The sequence below is a fragment of the Hyla sarda genome, chromosome 3, assembly GCF_029499605.1.
Source record: "Hyla sarda isolate aHylSar1 chromosome 3, aHylSar1.hap1, whole genome shotgun sequence".
NCBI lineage: Eukaryota > Metazoa > Chordata > Amphibia > Anura > Hylidae > Hyla > Hyla sarda.
This window is the reverse complement of record NC_079191.1, coordinates 90,728,103-90,744,345: the sequence shown is the minus strand read 5'-3', so window position 1 is coordinate 90,744,345 and position 16,243 is coordinate 90,728,103. Positions and strand designations below refer to the sequence as shown.

Here is a 16,243-nt window from a genome sequence, read left to right as displayed (position 1 = left end):
CAGGTTTTGATAAATCTCCCTATATGTGTCCTTCATCAAGATGAATGAACTGCTGATGTACAGTATATTAATGTCACACATTATTTTCATGTGGGCACACTGGCATACCCTTCATACAAAATGACCACTGTAAGATCTGCTGTACACATTTACATTACGGTAACGTGAAACTATTCATAATATTGTCTAAAAATAATTCCTGGTCGGCTCTAAAGAAAACTATGTACCTGTCTAAGGCCCCTCTCACACTATAAAAATACCTCCGTTATAAACGGCCATCATAAAAATCTTGAAAATCGCCCATTAAACGGCCGTCAGAAGATCCTATTATAGTCTATGGGATTTTTCTAATAGCCGTTTTGACCCGTTATCGCCTGTTATTAATAACGGCCGTTATTTTGTGACGGGCGAATGAATGGAAGAAATAGTACATGCACTATTTCTCCCGTTACTATCGCCCGTCACAAATTAACGGCCGTTATTAATAACAGGCGATAACGGGTCAAAACGGCTATTAGAAAAATCCCATAGACTATAATGGGATTTTCTAACGGCCGTTAGGGATTTTTTAGCGGCGGTTTAACGGGCGATTTTCTAAATTTTTATGACGGACGTTTATAACGGAGGCATTTTCATAGTGTGAAAGGAGCCTAAGGCTGCATTCACATCTCGTTTTTGCAATACGGGTCCTGTATCCCGTTTCTGTACAAAAAACGTATGTCTCCAAACCGGACCGAAACATATGTAACCACATGCAACCCTATATGCCTCCTCACGTTTTTAAACCGTACACGGTTTGAAAACGGATGTCCGTTTGCATACATTTTAATATGCTTTCCTTGAAAAAAAAAAACGGATACGGTTTTATGCTTGTCCACATTTTAAATGTATTGCCAAAAAAAATTCCCCCCAAAAAAATGTAAAACTGTTTTGTGCAAACCGGATGTAACCCTATGCACATACGGTTCAATACGGTTACCATAGAACTCCATTTTAAAATAACCGTATACAGGTTGGATACGGTTTTTGACCGGGACACAAAACCGTTGTAGACTACAGTTTGGTGTACCGATAAAAACCGTATAAACCCGTAAATGATGAAAAACGTACACAACCTGATGCTACGGTTGGCATACGGTTTACAATGAAATGTCTATATATACGGTTTGCAATACGGTTCGATACGGTTGTTTCAATGAAAACGGATACGGCAAGATGTGAATGCAGCCTTATAGAGATGAATGCATTTTACATATACTGCACAGCTGGATTAGCCAGGCCTACACAGGAACAAGCAGCAGCCAAACACAATGGGCCTCATTTACTTAGAAAATGGGGTTGTAAGTCTATCTTGCTTTCTTACCCGACTGCTTTTTTCCCCTAGTATTTATTATCATGTCGCATCCTGTTTGTCGCACGTGGGTTTTGTTGGTTTTGGTTTCCAACTCCTCTGAGTTGTCGGGGGAAAATCCACAACAATTAAACAAATTCGGGTTGGAAACTTTTATAAATACGTGGGAAATCTCAGAAATGTCGGGTTACGCCCCTTTTTCGGGTTTGGGAGAATCCACATCGGGTCCGTCAGGAAAAAATTTTGCATCATGTCGCAGACTGGCAAGCGATGTCTGCAACATGTCGCAGACAAAGATGCGCCAAAAAATCCCGACAAAACAAGTCGGGTTTAGAACAGTAAATGAGGGCCATTGTTATTGTCCAGCAGGAGGCTGAGGAGAAGTGTTGCTCGCGAATATTCGCAATGTGAATTTTATTTGCGAATATCGCATATTCGCGAATTCGCGAATATAGCACTATATATTCGTAATTACGAATATTCGTTTTTTTTTTTTATTATTATTATTTTTTTTTCACAGTACACATCACAGTGATCACCCATCTCTGCTTCCAGCTTGTGTGGTGTAAAGAAGGCCCTAATACTACTGTATGAGACTGGCGTGCGAATTTTCGCACATACGAAAATTTGCATATGCTAATTTTCGCATATGCAAATTTTTTGCTTATGTTAATTTTTTGTATATGCTAATTTTCGCGTATGTTAGTTTTCGCATATGCGAAAATAAAACGAGAATATTACGAATATGCGAATTTTGCGAATATATGACGAATATTCGCCAATTCGAATATGGCCTATGCCGCTCAACACTACTCAGGAGCACAAACATTCCAGGAGGAGCAACTGACCGGCCGAAGGGAGTGGAAAGACTGAGAGCAAGCAGCCAACCCATGGGGGATGACTTACCGAGAGATTCTTTTCAAACTGTGAGGCCTGTCATTCTTCGAGGCTTTCAGAGGCAGATAGCTGGAGAGTTGAAGGTGGAATAGAGAGCAGCACCCGAGAAAAGGGAAGCAGTGTATCAGGCAAAGAGCAGGAGAAACAAAGGAAAAGGTTAATCACATGTAAAAGTGTATTGTATCTCATCCTACATGCAGTGACACGAGAGTCGGAAGAAAATGAGAGTTTGGAGATCATGCGCGGCAGAATCATAAGATCGGGAGATCATTCACATCGGGAGTGATGAAGAAGTGACATATGATGCGATGAAGAATGGTCTTGTGGTATACTTCTAGATCTGTGATTCCCAACCAGGGTGCCTCCAGCTGTTGTAAAACTACAACTCCCAGCATGCCCGGACAGCCAAAGGCTGTCCGGGCATGCTGGGATTTGTAGTTTTGCAACAGCTGGAGGCACCCTGGTTGGGAAACACTGTTCTCGATGGACATGAGAAACATTGCCCTAGTTTCATGATGACTTCTTAAATACCTTCTCAGTTGTCCTAGAGAGTGTCGTTTTGGGACAGGAGATAGCTCTGCCACTTGTTCTTTCATCGTCTTCTCCTCAGGCAGCTTGGCAGGGCTTTCTTGTAGTTCACCACATACTTTTTCTACCTACATGGGAAAACATGGGCATAATGACATACTGCAGAATCAGAATTTAACATATTACAATTCGACATGATCTACATTTACAGCTGAGTGAGTAGGTATCTGTGGTGGCCCAGTACAGAAGTGGCTATTCTGTACACTATTGGTCCTATCAGGTGGACTCAGTCCCCTTACCTCCACACTCCTCAGGACACTCATCACCCTCTGTAGTACACCTTTAAAGGGGTTATCCAGGAAAAAACTTTTATATATATATATATATATATATATATATATATATATATATATATATACATATATATATATATGTGTGTGTGTGTGTGTGTGTGTGTGTGTGTGTGTGTGTATCAACTGGCTCCAAAAAGTTAAACAGATTTGTAAATTACTTCTATTAAAAAATCTTAATCCTTTCAGTACTTATGAGCTTCTGAAGTTAAGATTGTTCTTTTCTAAGTGCACTCTGATGACAAGTGTCTCGGAAAACGCCCAGTTTAGAAGAGGTTGGCTATGGGTATTTGCTTCTAAACTGGGCGGTTCCCGAGACACGTGTCATCAGAGAGCACTTTGACAGAAAAGAACAACCTTAACTTCAGAAGCTCATAAGTACTGAAAGGATTAAGATTGTTTAATAGAAGTAATTTACAAATCTGTTTGACTTTCTGCAGCCAGTTGATATATAAAAAAAGAGTTTTTCCTGGATAACCCCTTTAAGTTCCCCGTGGAAGTACTTTCATTTCTGATGTGTCCTCCCCCCTGCTCTTGATTGACATCTCCTGGATGTTGGATGGAACAAATATATATAACACTCTAGGGCCAGAACTACTTGTCTCAGGGATTATAAAACCGCATAAGAAAAAAGAACAAAAGAAAAGATGGAACCCATTGAGATATAGATGATAGGGATTTTTATTTCTATTGCAGTGCATTATATTATCCCTCCCAGGATGATGTTGACAGACACTATTGTTAGGTTTTTGGGGGTTTTGTGTTTGCAATGTTTGGGGTATGTGTTATTTTTTGTTTCTTTATTCATAAATTTTAAGGGTAATATATGTTTTTTTATTTTTGGGGAAGGGAGCAGGAGCAAAATATTTTATAAATTATTATTGTTTATTTGTTTTTTAATCAAAAACTGTTATTTTTGTTGTTATTATTATTCATCAACTTCATCAATATTTTATATATTTTTATTTGGCAAAATATTTCTTGGAATGTCTTTTATCAATTTTGTGCAGAAATTTAGGATAGAGGTTAACCATGTTGCGGTGGGAATTGCTAAACTAAAAATTAATAACAGAAATACAGTTTGCCCCCGAGATTCCAAAGCACAGAATGCACTTCATATCAACAGCCGAAGCATCGTAGGGGGACCCATTCTAATGGAGACAATGGTAATCAAGAGTAGATCGGCGGGTCTGGGAGGGGTTGCTGCCTCTAAGGGCCCTTTTACATGGGCCAATGGCTGCACATTATGGGCTCTGATCTCATAGATCATCGCCACTTTAACCCCTTCCCTCTTTGGCAATTTTTCATTTTTGCACTTTTGTTTTTTCCTCACCTTCTAAAAATCATAACACTTAAAATTTTCTACCTAAAAATCCATATGAGGGCTTGTTCTCTGTGCCAACAATTTTACTTTGTAATACCATTAATAATTTCACCACAAAATCTACAGCAAAACCAGAAAAAAATTTTTTGTGGGGCAAAATTGAAAAAAAAAATGCCATTTTGTGATTTTTAGTGGCTTCCGTTTCTACGCAGTGCAGTTTTCGGTAAAAATTGCCCCTTATATTTATTCTGTAGGTCCATATGGTCGCAAGGATCCCCAATATATATAGGTTTGATTTTATGTTATTACTTTAAAAAAATTATAATTACATGTACCAAAAGTAATACGTTGAAAAATTTCCTCTTCTGACCCATATAATTTTATATTTTTATTTCCGCATATGGGGTGGTATGAGGGCAAATTTTTTGCGCCGTGAACTGAAGTTTTTATTGATACCATTTTTGTTTTGATTGGACTTTTTGATCACTTTTTATTCATTTTTTTATGGTATAATAAGAGACCAAAAATACGCTATTTTTGATTTTTTTTTTACGCGTACGCCATTGACCCGGCAGTTTAATTAACAATATATATTTTTAAAGTTTGGACATTTACGCACGCGGCGATACCACATATGTTTATTTTTATTCACACAGTTATTTTTTAACCTCTTAAGGACGCAGGGCGTATCCATACGCCCGTGGGAATTCCGGTCCCCACCGCTAGCCAGTTGGGGACCGGAGCCGGATGCCTGCTGAAATCGTTCGGCAGGCATCCCGGCATATCGCCCAGGGGGGTCATTATGCCCCCCCATGTCGGCGATCGCCGCAGATCGCTGGACAATTCAGTCCAGCGATCTGCGGCGATTCCGGGTCAATCGGGTCTCCAGTGACCCGGTGACCCGGAATTACTGGCTGTTCGGGGCCGTCTCTGACGGCCCCGAACAGCCAGAGCCTGCAGGGGTGAGATGGCACTGGTGCAACCTCACGATCGCCCTGATTCGTCGGCCGGATTACCGGCCGACCAATCAGGGCGCCTGCTGCGGGCGTCACTCCCGCACCCGCTCCGCCCCTCTTCCGGGGGGCGTGAGCGGGTGCGGGAAGACGACCCCGGGTGCTGGGGACCCCGATCCCCGGCGTCCATGTTGGGATCAGGGCCCCACGAGCGACGGCGGCGGCGAGAGACAGCCTGCGATGGAGCAGCAGCAGGAGGTGAGTTACAGCCTCCTGCTGTTGCTTAGCAACAGCTCCCAGCATGCAAAAAGGGCATGATGGGAGCTGTAGTTATGCAACAGCAGGAGGCAGACAACCACAACTCCCAGCATTCCCTTATGGGCATGCTGGGACTTATAGTTTTGCAACAGCTGGAGGCACATTTTTTCTATGGAAAAGTGTACCTTCAGCTGTTGTATAACTACAACTCCCAGCTTGCACAAACAGCTAAAGTGCATGCTGGGAGTTGTAGTGGTGCATCTGCTGGTTGCATAACTACAACTCCCAGCATGCCCGTTGGCTGTCGGTGACTGCTGAGAGTTGTAGTTTTGCAACAGCTGAAGGCACACTGGTTGTGAAACTTAGAGTTTTTTTTTTTTACCTAACTCAGTGTTTCACGACCGGTGTTCCTCCAGCTGTTGCAAACTACAACTCCCAGCAGTCACCTTACACCATGCACCGTACATGCTGGGAGTTGTAGTTTTGCAACAGCTGGAGGCCCACTGGTTTTGAAACACTGAGTAAGGTCACAAACTCCGTGATACATAACCAGTGTGCCTACAGCTGTTGCAAAACTAAAACTCTCAGCATGTACAGTCTGTCAGCGCATGCTGGGAGTTGTAGTTTTGCAACAGCTGGATGTCCCCCCCAATGTGAATGTACAGGGTACACTCACATGGGCGGAGGCTTACAGTAAGTATCGGGCTGCAAGTTTGAGCTGCAGCTAATTTTCTGCAACAGCTCAAACTGCCAGTGAGAAACTACTGTGAACCCCCGCCCGTGCGACTGTACCCTAAAAACACTACACTACACTAACACAAAAAATAAAATAAAAAGTAAAAAACACTACATATACACATACCCCTACACAGCCCCCCTCCCCTCCCCAATAAAAATGAAAAACGTCTGGTACGCCACGGTTTCCAAAACGGAGCCTCCAGCTGTTGCAAAACAACAACTCCCAGTATTGTCGGACAGCAGTTGACTGTCCAGGCATGCTGGGAGTTTTGCAACAGCTGGAGGCACCTTGTTTGGGAATCACTGGCGTAGAATACCCCTATGTCCACCCCTATGCAATCCCTAATTTAGGCCTCAAATGCGCATGGCGCTCTCACTTTGGAGCCCTGTCGTATTTCAAGGCAACAGTTAAGGGTCACATATGGGGTATCGCCGTACTCGGGAGAAATTGGACTTCAAATTTTGGGGGGTATTTTCTGCTTTTACCCTTTTTTAAAATGTAAAGTTTTTGGCAAAATAAGCATTTTAGGTAAAAAATGTTTTATTTTTTTTACATATGCAATAGTCGTGAAACGCCTGTAGGGTATTAAGGTTCACTTAACCCCTTGTTACATTCCCCGAGGGCTCTAGTTTCCAAAATAGTATGCCATGTGGGGTTATTTTGCGGTCCTGGCACCATAGGGGCTTCCTAAATGCGGCATGCCCCCAGAGCAAAATTTGCTTTCAAAAAGCCAAATGTGACTCCTTCTCTTCTGAGACCTGTAGTGCGCCAGCAGAGCACTTTTCACCCCCATATGGGGTGTTTTCTGAATCGGGAGAAATTGGGCTTCAAATTTTGGGGGGTATTTTCTGCTTTAACCCTTTGTATAAATGTAAATTTTTTGGGAAACCAAGCATTTTAGGTAAATTTTTTTATTTTTTTTTACATATGCAAAAGTCGTGAAACACCTGTAGGGTATTAAGGTTCACTTTACCACTTGTTACGTTCCCCGAGGGGTCTTGTTATTTATATACACCTGCTGCTTTTCCCTACAGGATTTATAGTGATATGAGAATATTGTTATTGCAGATGGATGACCTGTTTCCTACGCCAAGGACCTCTTTAATACTTCCTTTGATTTGATATACCGATTGTATATACATAATACCTGTCAATCTGACTTATCTTCTCTGTACATATTATATGCCTCCCTGAGGACGCCATATAAATTTATGGCAGAAACGCGTCGGTGGTATAATATAATAGTGGTATGATATGCTGCTAACTTTAGTAACTTATAGTTACTAAGTAGCTGTGGCACAGTTTGAGCGTCTCCTCCGATCCTGGAAGGTTACTGCTCCTGATGGTCTATATCTATTCTATTTTTTAATGGTGTTGGAATCAAACACGTTTTTTTTGGGTGATTTTTAAATGATCCAGATAAAAGTTAATTTTTATGCACTACCCTGAACGCTTAAGCGTGATCTGACGTGGGACCTAACATATTTACGTCTAGTTGATTGTTCCCCGAGGGGTCTAGTTACCAAAATGGTATGCCATGTGTTTTTTTTTTTTGCTGTCCTGGCACCATAGGGGCTACCTAAATGCGGCATGCCCCCAGAGCAAAATTTCCTTCAAAAAAGCCAAATGTGACTCCTTCTCTTCTGAGACCTGTAGTGCGCCAGCAGAGCACTTTTCACACCCATATGGGGTGTTTTCTGAATCGGGAGAAATTAGGCTTCAAATTTTGGGGGGTATTTTCTGCTATTACCCTTTTTAAAAATGTAAAACTTTAGGGAAACCAAGCATTTTAGGTAAAAATATTTTTTATTTTTTTTACATATGCAAAAGTCGTGAATCACCTGTGGGGTATTAAGGTTCACATTACCCCTTGTTACGTTTCCCGAGGGGTCTAGTTTCCAAAATGGTATGCCATGTGGGGTTTTTTGCTGTTCTGGCACCATAGGGGCTTCCTAAAGGTGACATGCCCCTCAAAAACCATTTGACGCTCCTTCCCTTCTGAGCCCTCTACTGCGCCCGCAGAACACTTTACATAGACATATGAGGTATGTGCGTACTCGAGAGAAATTGGGTTTCAAATACAAGTAAAAATTTTCTCCTTTTTACCCCTTGCAAAAATTCAAAAATTGGGTCAACAAGAACATGCGAGTGTAAAAAATGAAGATTGTGAATTTTCTCCTTCACTTTGCTGCTATTCCTGTGAAACCCGTAAAGGGTTAAAACGCTTACTGAATGTCATTTTGAATACTTTCGGGGGTGCAGTTTTTATAATGGGGTCATTTATGGGGTATTTCTAATATGAAGACCCTTCAAATCCACTTCAAACCTGAACTGGTCCCTGAAAAAAAGCGAGTTTCAAAATTTTGTGAAAAATTGGAAAATTGCTGCGGAATTTTGAAGCCCTCTGGTGTCTTCCAAAAGTAAAAACACGTCAATTTTATGATGCAAACATAAAGTAGAGACATTGTATATGTGAATTAAAAAAAAATTATTTGGAATATCCATTTTCCTTACAAGCAGAGAGCTTCAAAGTTAGAAAAATGCAAAATTTTCAAATTTTTCATCAAATTTTGGGATTTTTCACCAAGAAAGGATGCAAGTTACCAAAAAATTTTACCACTACGTTAAAGTAGAATACTTCACGAAAAAACAATCTCGGAATCAGAATGATAACTAAAAGCATTCCAGAGTTATTAATGTTTAAAGTGACAGTGGTCAGATTTGCAAAAAATGTCCGAGTCCTTAAGGTGAAAAAGGGCTCAGTCCTTAAAGGGTTAAATGAGAAAGGGGGGGGGGTTAAAACTTTTATTGGGGGGGGTGTTAAATGATCTCTTTTTTTGCACTTTTTTTTGCAATGTTATAACTCTCATAGGGGGCTATAGCATTGCACACATTGATTGAATACACTGATCACTGTTATGCAACAGCATAACACTGATCATTGCTATCGCCGCTTGACTGCTCCTGCCTGAATCTCAGGCACGGAGCAGTCATTCAGCGTTCGGACGCGCAGGAGGCATGTAGGGATCTTCCGCTCATCCTGCAAGCTGTTCGGGACACCGCAATTTCATTGCGGTGGTCCCGATCAGCACTGCTGAGCTAACCGGTATTATTTCTTTAGTTTTAGGCGCGGCGATTAAGTTTGATCACCCCGTCTAAAGGGTTAATGCCGGGCATCAGCTCGATCGGCGATGTCCAGCATTAGCCGTGGTTCCTAGTTGCTTATAGCAACCGGGACCCACCGGGTATGATGTGCGCTCTCCTGTTGAGCACGCGTCATACTTCGGGAGCCGCAAATGGACGTGAATGTATGTCCATTTGCGTTAAGGGGTTAAAGAGTCTTTACGCAGATTAATGATCTGTGGAGGCAAGAACAATCTTTAGATTTCATCATTGTCGCTTCTACAGATCGATGTGTGGCTCATAACGTTGATTATAATGTCTGTACAAAAGATCTGTTTAGCTGATGAACTAGCGTTTAGCGTTTTCATGTCCATCACCTGATCACTGGCCCTTTATTGTGGGCCTGTTATTAGCAACAAGCGTTTATGAAAACTCATTCAACCGTTATCCGAGATACAAGTAATGCAGACATCCAATGGTTCATCACCATACGGCAAGTGACTGAACACAAATATTTTTCTCTATTAAAGGGGTACTCCAGTGGGAAACCTTTTTCTTTTAAATCAACTGGTGCAAGAAAGTTAAACAGATTTGTAAATTACTTCTATTAAAAAAATCTTAATCCTTCCAGTACTTATTAGCTGCTGAATACTACAGAAGAAATTATTTTCTTTTTGGAACACAGAGCTCTGTGCTGACATCACGAGCACAGTGGTCTGTAACTCATACACAAACAGCAACAAGGGCAAGAAGCCACGGCTGGTCCACTATCAAATATCAATACCAATACATTAGAACCAGATCATGTAAAATATCAATATCTTTATTAAACACATATGCACAAAGTACACATACAGATAAGGAAACAAAAAAAATAAATAAAATCAAGGCACTACAATAACAGCCACAGAAGATGGGGGCAGACAAGATGTATGGCACAAATTCATGGAATACAGGGAAATACAGGTGTACAAGAAGATGCAAATGTTAATAAGTAATCACTGACTGCAATCCATAGAATATACAATCAAGTATAAAGAATAAAGGGTATATCAGTGAAAAACCAAAACATGTCCTAAAATGAAAATAAAGTGGACAGAAATAACATAGGAAAAAGAAATGAAAAAGACACCATAAGGTCCTCCTGCCATGCAGCCAGACAACTGCCTCCTCCTACCCCAACATACGTTTCGCCTGTGCTTCATCAGGGGGCGTCAAGATACAAGTAATGCGGACATCCAATGGTTCATCACCATAGGGCAAGTGACTGAACAAAAATCTTTGCTCTATTAAAGGGGTACTCCAGTGGAAAACTTTTTTCTTTTAAATCAACGGTGCAAGAATGTTAAACAGATTTGTAAATTACTTCTATTAAAAAAGCTTAATCCTTCCAGTACTTATTAGCTGCTGAATACTACAGAAGAAATTATTTTCTTTTTGGAACACAGAGCTCTGTGCTGACATCACGAGCACAGTACTCTCTGCTGACATCTCTATCCATTTTAAAAACAGTCCAGAGTAGGAGAAAATCCCCACAGCAAACATATGCTTGTGATTCAGCAGAGAATGTGCTGTGTTCCAAAAAGAAAAGAATTTCCCCTGTAGTATTCAGCAGCTAATAAGTACTGGAAGGATTAATATTTTTTAGTAGAAGTAATGTACAAATCTGTTTGACTTTCTGGCACCAGTTGATAAAAAAAAAAAAAAAAAAAAAAAAAGGTTTCCACCGGAGTACCCCTTTAAGCTTGTTTCCCCAGAACATATTTAAAGTATATAGGAGTATAATCTGCTGGCAGAAATTTACCATGTCTTTGGTCATTCTTAATATTTACTAAAGCCTTGTATGATACAATAATCATTTGCCGCAATTTACTATAGCAAATATGACAGAACTTTGCTACAGTCTTAGCAAAACTCACTCCTTGGTAAAATGGGATATGGCTTCTCTGGAAAGGGGCGTGATGCTTTGATGGGGATAATAACACAGCATGTAGCACTATTAACACTGCATGTATCACTAATAACACTGCATGTAGCGCTAATAACACCGTATGTATCATTATTAACACTGCATGTATCACTAATAACACTGCATGTATCACTAATAACACTGCATGCATCACTAATAACACTGCATGTAGCGCTAATAACACTGCATGTATCACTAATAACACCGTATGTATCATTATTAACACTGCATGTAGCGCTAATAACACTGCATGTATCACTAATAACACTGCATGTATCACTAATAACACTGCATGTATCACTAATAACACTGCATGTATCACTAATAACACTGCATGTATCACTAATAACACTGCATGTATCACAAATAACACTGCATGTATCACTAATAACACCGTATGTATCATTATTAACACTGCATGTAGCGCTAATAACACTGCATGTATCACTAATAACACTGCATGTAGTGCTAATAACACTGCATGTATCACTAATAACACTGTATGTATCACTAATAACACTGCATGTATCACTAATAACACTGCATGTATCACTAATAAAACCGTATGTATCATTATTAACACTGCATGTAGCGCTAATAACACTGCATGTATCACTAATAACACTGCATGTAGCGCTAATAACACTGCATGTATCACTAATAACACTGCATGTATCACTAATAACACTGCATGTATCACTAAAAACACTGCATGTATCATTAATAACACTGCATGTATCAATAATAACACCGTATGTATCACTAATAACACTGCGTGTATCACTAATAACACTGCATGTATCACTAATAACACCGTATGTATCATTATTAACACTGCATGTAGCGCTAATAACACTGCATGTATCACTAATAACACCGTATGTATCACTAATAACACTGCATGTATCACTAATAACGCTGCATGTATCACTAATAACACTGTATGTATCATTAATAACACTGCATGTAGCGCTAATAACACTGCATGTATCACTAATAACACTGCATGTATCACTAATAACACTGCATGCATCACTAATAACACTGCATGTATCATTAATAACACTGCATGTATCATTATTAACACTGCATGTATCATTAATAACACTGCATGTATCACTAATAACACTGCATGTATCACTAATAACACTGCATGTATCACTAATAACACTGCATGTATCATTAATAACACTGCATGTATCATTAATAACACTGCATGTATCACTAATAACACTGCATGTATCACTAATAACACCGTATGTATCATTAATAACACCGTATGTATCATTATTAACACTGTATGTATCACTAATAACACTGCATGTATCACTAATAACACTGCATGCATCACTAATAACACTGCATGTCTCACTAATAACACTGCATGTATCACTAATAACACTGCATGTATCACTAATAACACCGTATGTATCATTAATAACACCGTATGTATCATTATTAACACTGTATGTATCACTAATAACACTGCATGTATCACTAATAACACTGCATGCATCACTAATAACACTGCATGTATCATTAATAACACTGCATGTATCATTAATAACACTGCATGTATCACAAATAACACTGCATGTATCACTAATAACACCGTATGTATCATTATTAACACTGCATGTAGCGCTAATAACACTGCATGTATCACTAATAACACTGCATGTAGCGCTAATAACACTGCATGTATCACTAATAACACTGTATGTATCACTAATAACACTGCATGTATCACTAATAACACTGCATGTATCACTAATAACACCGTATGTATCATTATTAACACTGCATGTAGCGCTAATAACACTGCATGTATCACTAATAACACTGCATGTAGCGCTAATAACACTGCATGTATCACTAATAACACTGCATGTATCACTAATAACACTGCATGTATCACTAAAAACACTGCATGTATCATTAATAACACTGCATGTATCAATAATAACACCGTATGTATCACTAATAACACTGCGTGTATCACTAATAACACTGCATGTATCACTAATAACACCGTATGTATCATTATTAACACTGCATGTAGCGCTAATAACACTGCATGTATCACTAATAACACCGTATGTATCACTAATAACACTGCATGTATCACTAATAACGCTGCATGTATCACTAATAACACTGTATGTATCATTAATAACACTGCATGTAGCGCTAATAACACTGCATGTATCACTAATAACACTGCATGTATCACTAATAACACTGCATGCATCACTAATAACACTGCATGTATCATTAATAACACTGCATGTATCAATAATAACACTGCATGTATCACTAATAACACTGCATGTATCACTAATAACACTGCATGTATCACTAATAACACTGCATGCATCACTAATAACACTGCATGTATCACTAATATCACCGTATGTATCATTATTAACACTGCATGTATCATTAATAACACTGCATGTATCACTAATAACACTGCATGTATCACTAATAACACTGCATGTATCACTAATAACACTGCATGTATCATTAATAACACTGCATGTATCATTAATAACACTGCATGTATCACTAATAACACTGCATGTATCACTAATAACACCGTATGTATCATTAATAACACCGTATGTATCATTATTAACACTGTATGTATCACTAATAACACTGCATGTATCACTAATAACACTGCATGCATCACTAATAACACTGCATGTATCACTAATAACACTGCATGTATCACTAATAACACTGCATGTATCACTAATAACACCGTATGTATCATTATTAACACTGTATGTATCACTAATAACACTGCATGTATCACTAATAACACTGCATGCATCACTAATAACACTGCATGTATCATTAATAACACTGCATGTATCATTAATAACACTGCATGTATCACTAATAACACTGCATGTATCACTAATAACACTGTATGTATCATTAATAACACCGTATGTATCATTATTAACACTGCATGTATCACTAATAACACTGCATGTATCACTAATAACACTGCATGTATCACTAATAACACTGCATGTATCATTAATAACACTGCATGTATCATTAATAACACTGCATGTATCACTAATAACACTGCATGTATCATTATTAACACTGCATGTATCATTATTAACACTGCATGTATCACTAATAAACCTGCATGTATCACTAATAACACTGCATGTATCACTAATAACACTGCATGTATCACTAATAACACCGTATGTATGATTATTAACACTGCATGTATCATTAATAACACTGCATGTATCACTAATAACACTGCATGAAGCACTAATAACACCGTATGTATCATTATTAAAACTGCATGTATCACTAATAACACTGCATGTATCACTAATAACACTGCATGTATCACTAATAACACTGCTTGTATCATTAATAACACTGCATGTATCACTAATAACACTGCCTGTATCACTAATAACACTGCATGTATCACTAATAACACCGTATGTATCATTAATAACACCGTATGTATCATTATTAACACTGCATGTATCACTAATAACACTGCATGTATCACTAATAACACTGCATGTATCACTAATAACACTGCATGTATCATTAATAACACTGCATGTATCATTAATAACACTGCATGTATCACTAATAACACTGCATGTATAATTAATAACACCGTATGTATCATTATTAACACTGCATGTATCATTAATAACACTGCATGTATCACTAATAACACTGCATGTAGCACTAATAACACTGCATGTAGCGCTAATAACACTGCATGTATCACTAATAACACTGCATGTATCACTAATAACACTGCTTGTATCATTAATAACACTGCATGTATCACTAATAACACTGCATGTATCATTAATAACACTGCATGTATCAATAATAACACTGCATGTAGCGCTAATAACACTGCATGTATCACTAATAACACTGCATGTATCACTAATAACACCGCATGTATCATTAATAACACTGCATGAAGCACTAATAACACTGCATGTATCATTAATAACACTGCATGTGTCATTAATAACACTGCATGTATCACTAATAACACTTTATGTATCACTAATAACACTGCATGTAGCACTAATAATACTGCATGTAGCGCCAATAACACTGCATGTATCACTAATAACACTGCATGTATCACTAATGACACTGCATGAAGCACTAATAACACTGCATGTATCATTAATAACACTGCATGTATCGCTAATAACACTGCATGTATCACTAATAACACTGCATGTATCACTAATAACACTGCATGTATCATTAATAACACTGCATGTAGCGCTAATAACACTGCATGTATCACTAATAACACTGCATGTAGCGCTAATGACACTGCATGTATAACTAATAACACTGCATGTATCATTAATAACACTGCATGTTTCATTAATAACACTGCATGTATCACTAATAACACTGCATGTATCACTAATAACACTGCATGTATCACTAATAACACCGTATGTATCATTAATGACACCGTATGTATCATTAATGACACTGTATGTATCATTATTAACACTGCATGTATCACTAATAACACTGCATGTATCACTAATAACACTGCATGAAGCACTAATAACACTGCATGTATCATTAATAACACTGCATGTATCACTAATAACACTGCATGTAGCACTAATAACACTGCATGTAGCGCTAATAACACTGCATGTATCACTAATAACATTGTATGTATCACTAATGACACTGCATGAAGC

At 38.6% G+C, this 16,243-nt stretch overlaps 1 protein-coding gene across 4 annotated transcripts in view; it reads right to left on the bottom strand.

Moving 5' to 3' along the window:
* LOC130361504 (glypican-5-like) overlaps positions 1 to 16,243 on the bottom strand; it is a 352,385-nt gene that overhangs the window by 209,055 nt on the left and 127,087 nt on the right. For 2 of the 4 annotated variants that reach the window (XM_056564558.1, XM_056564555.1), the window contains exons 4-5: positions 2,780 to 2,904; positions 2,258 to 2,317 (exon numbers count right to left, since the gene is read on the bottom strand). In XM_056564558.1, coding sequence (XP_056420533.1) covers positions 2,258 to 2,317; positions 2,780 to 2,904 — 185 coding nt within the window. The remainder of the gene's footprint in view (positions 1 to 2,257; positions 2,318 to 2,779; positions 2,905 to 16,243) is intronic. The other 2 variants (XM_056564557.1, XM_056564556.1) reach the window with 1 other exon arrangement.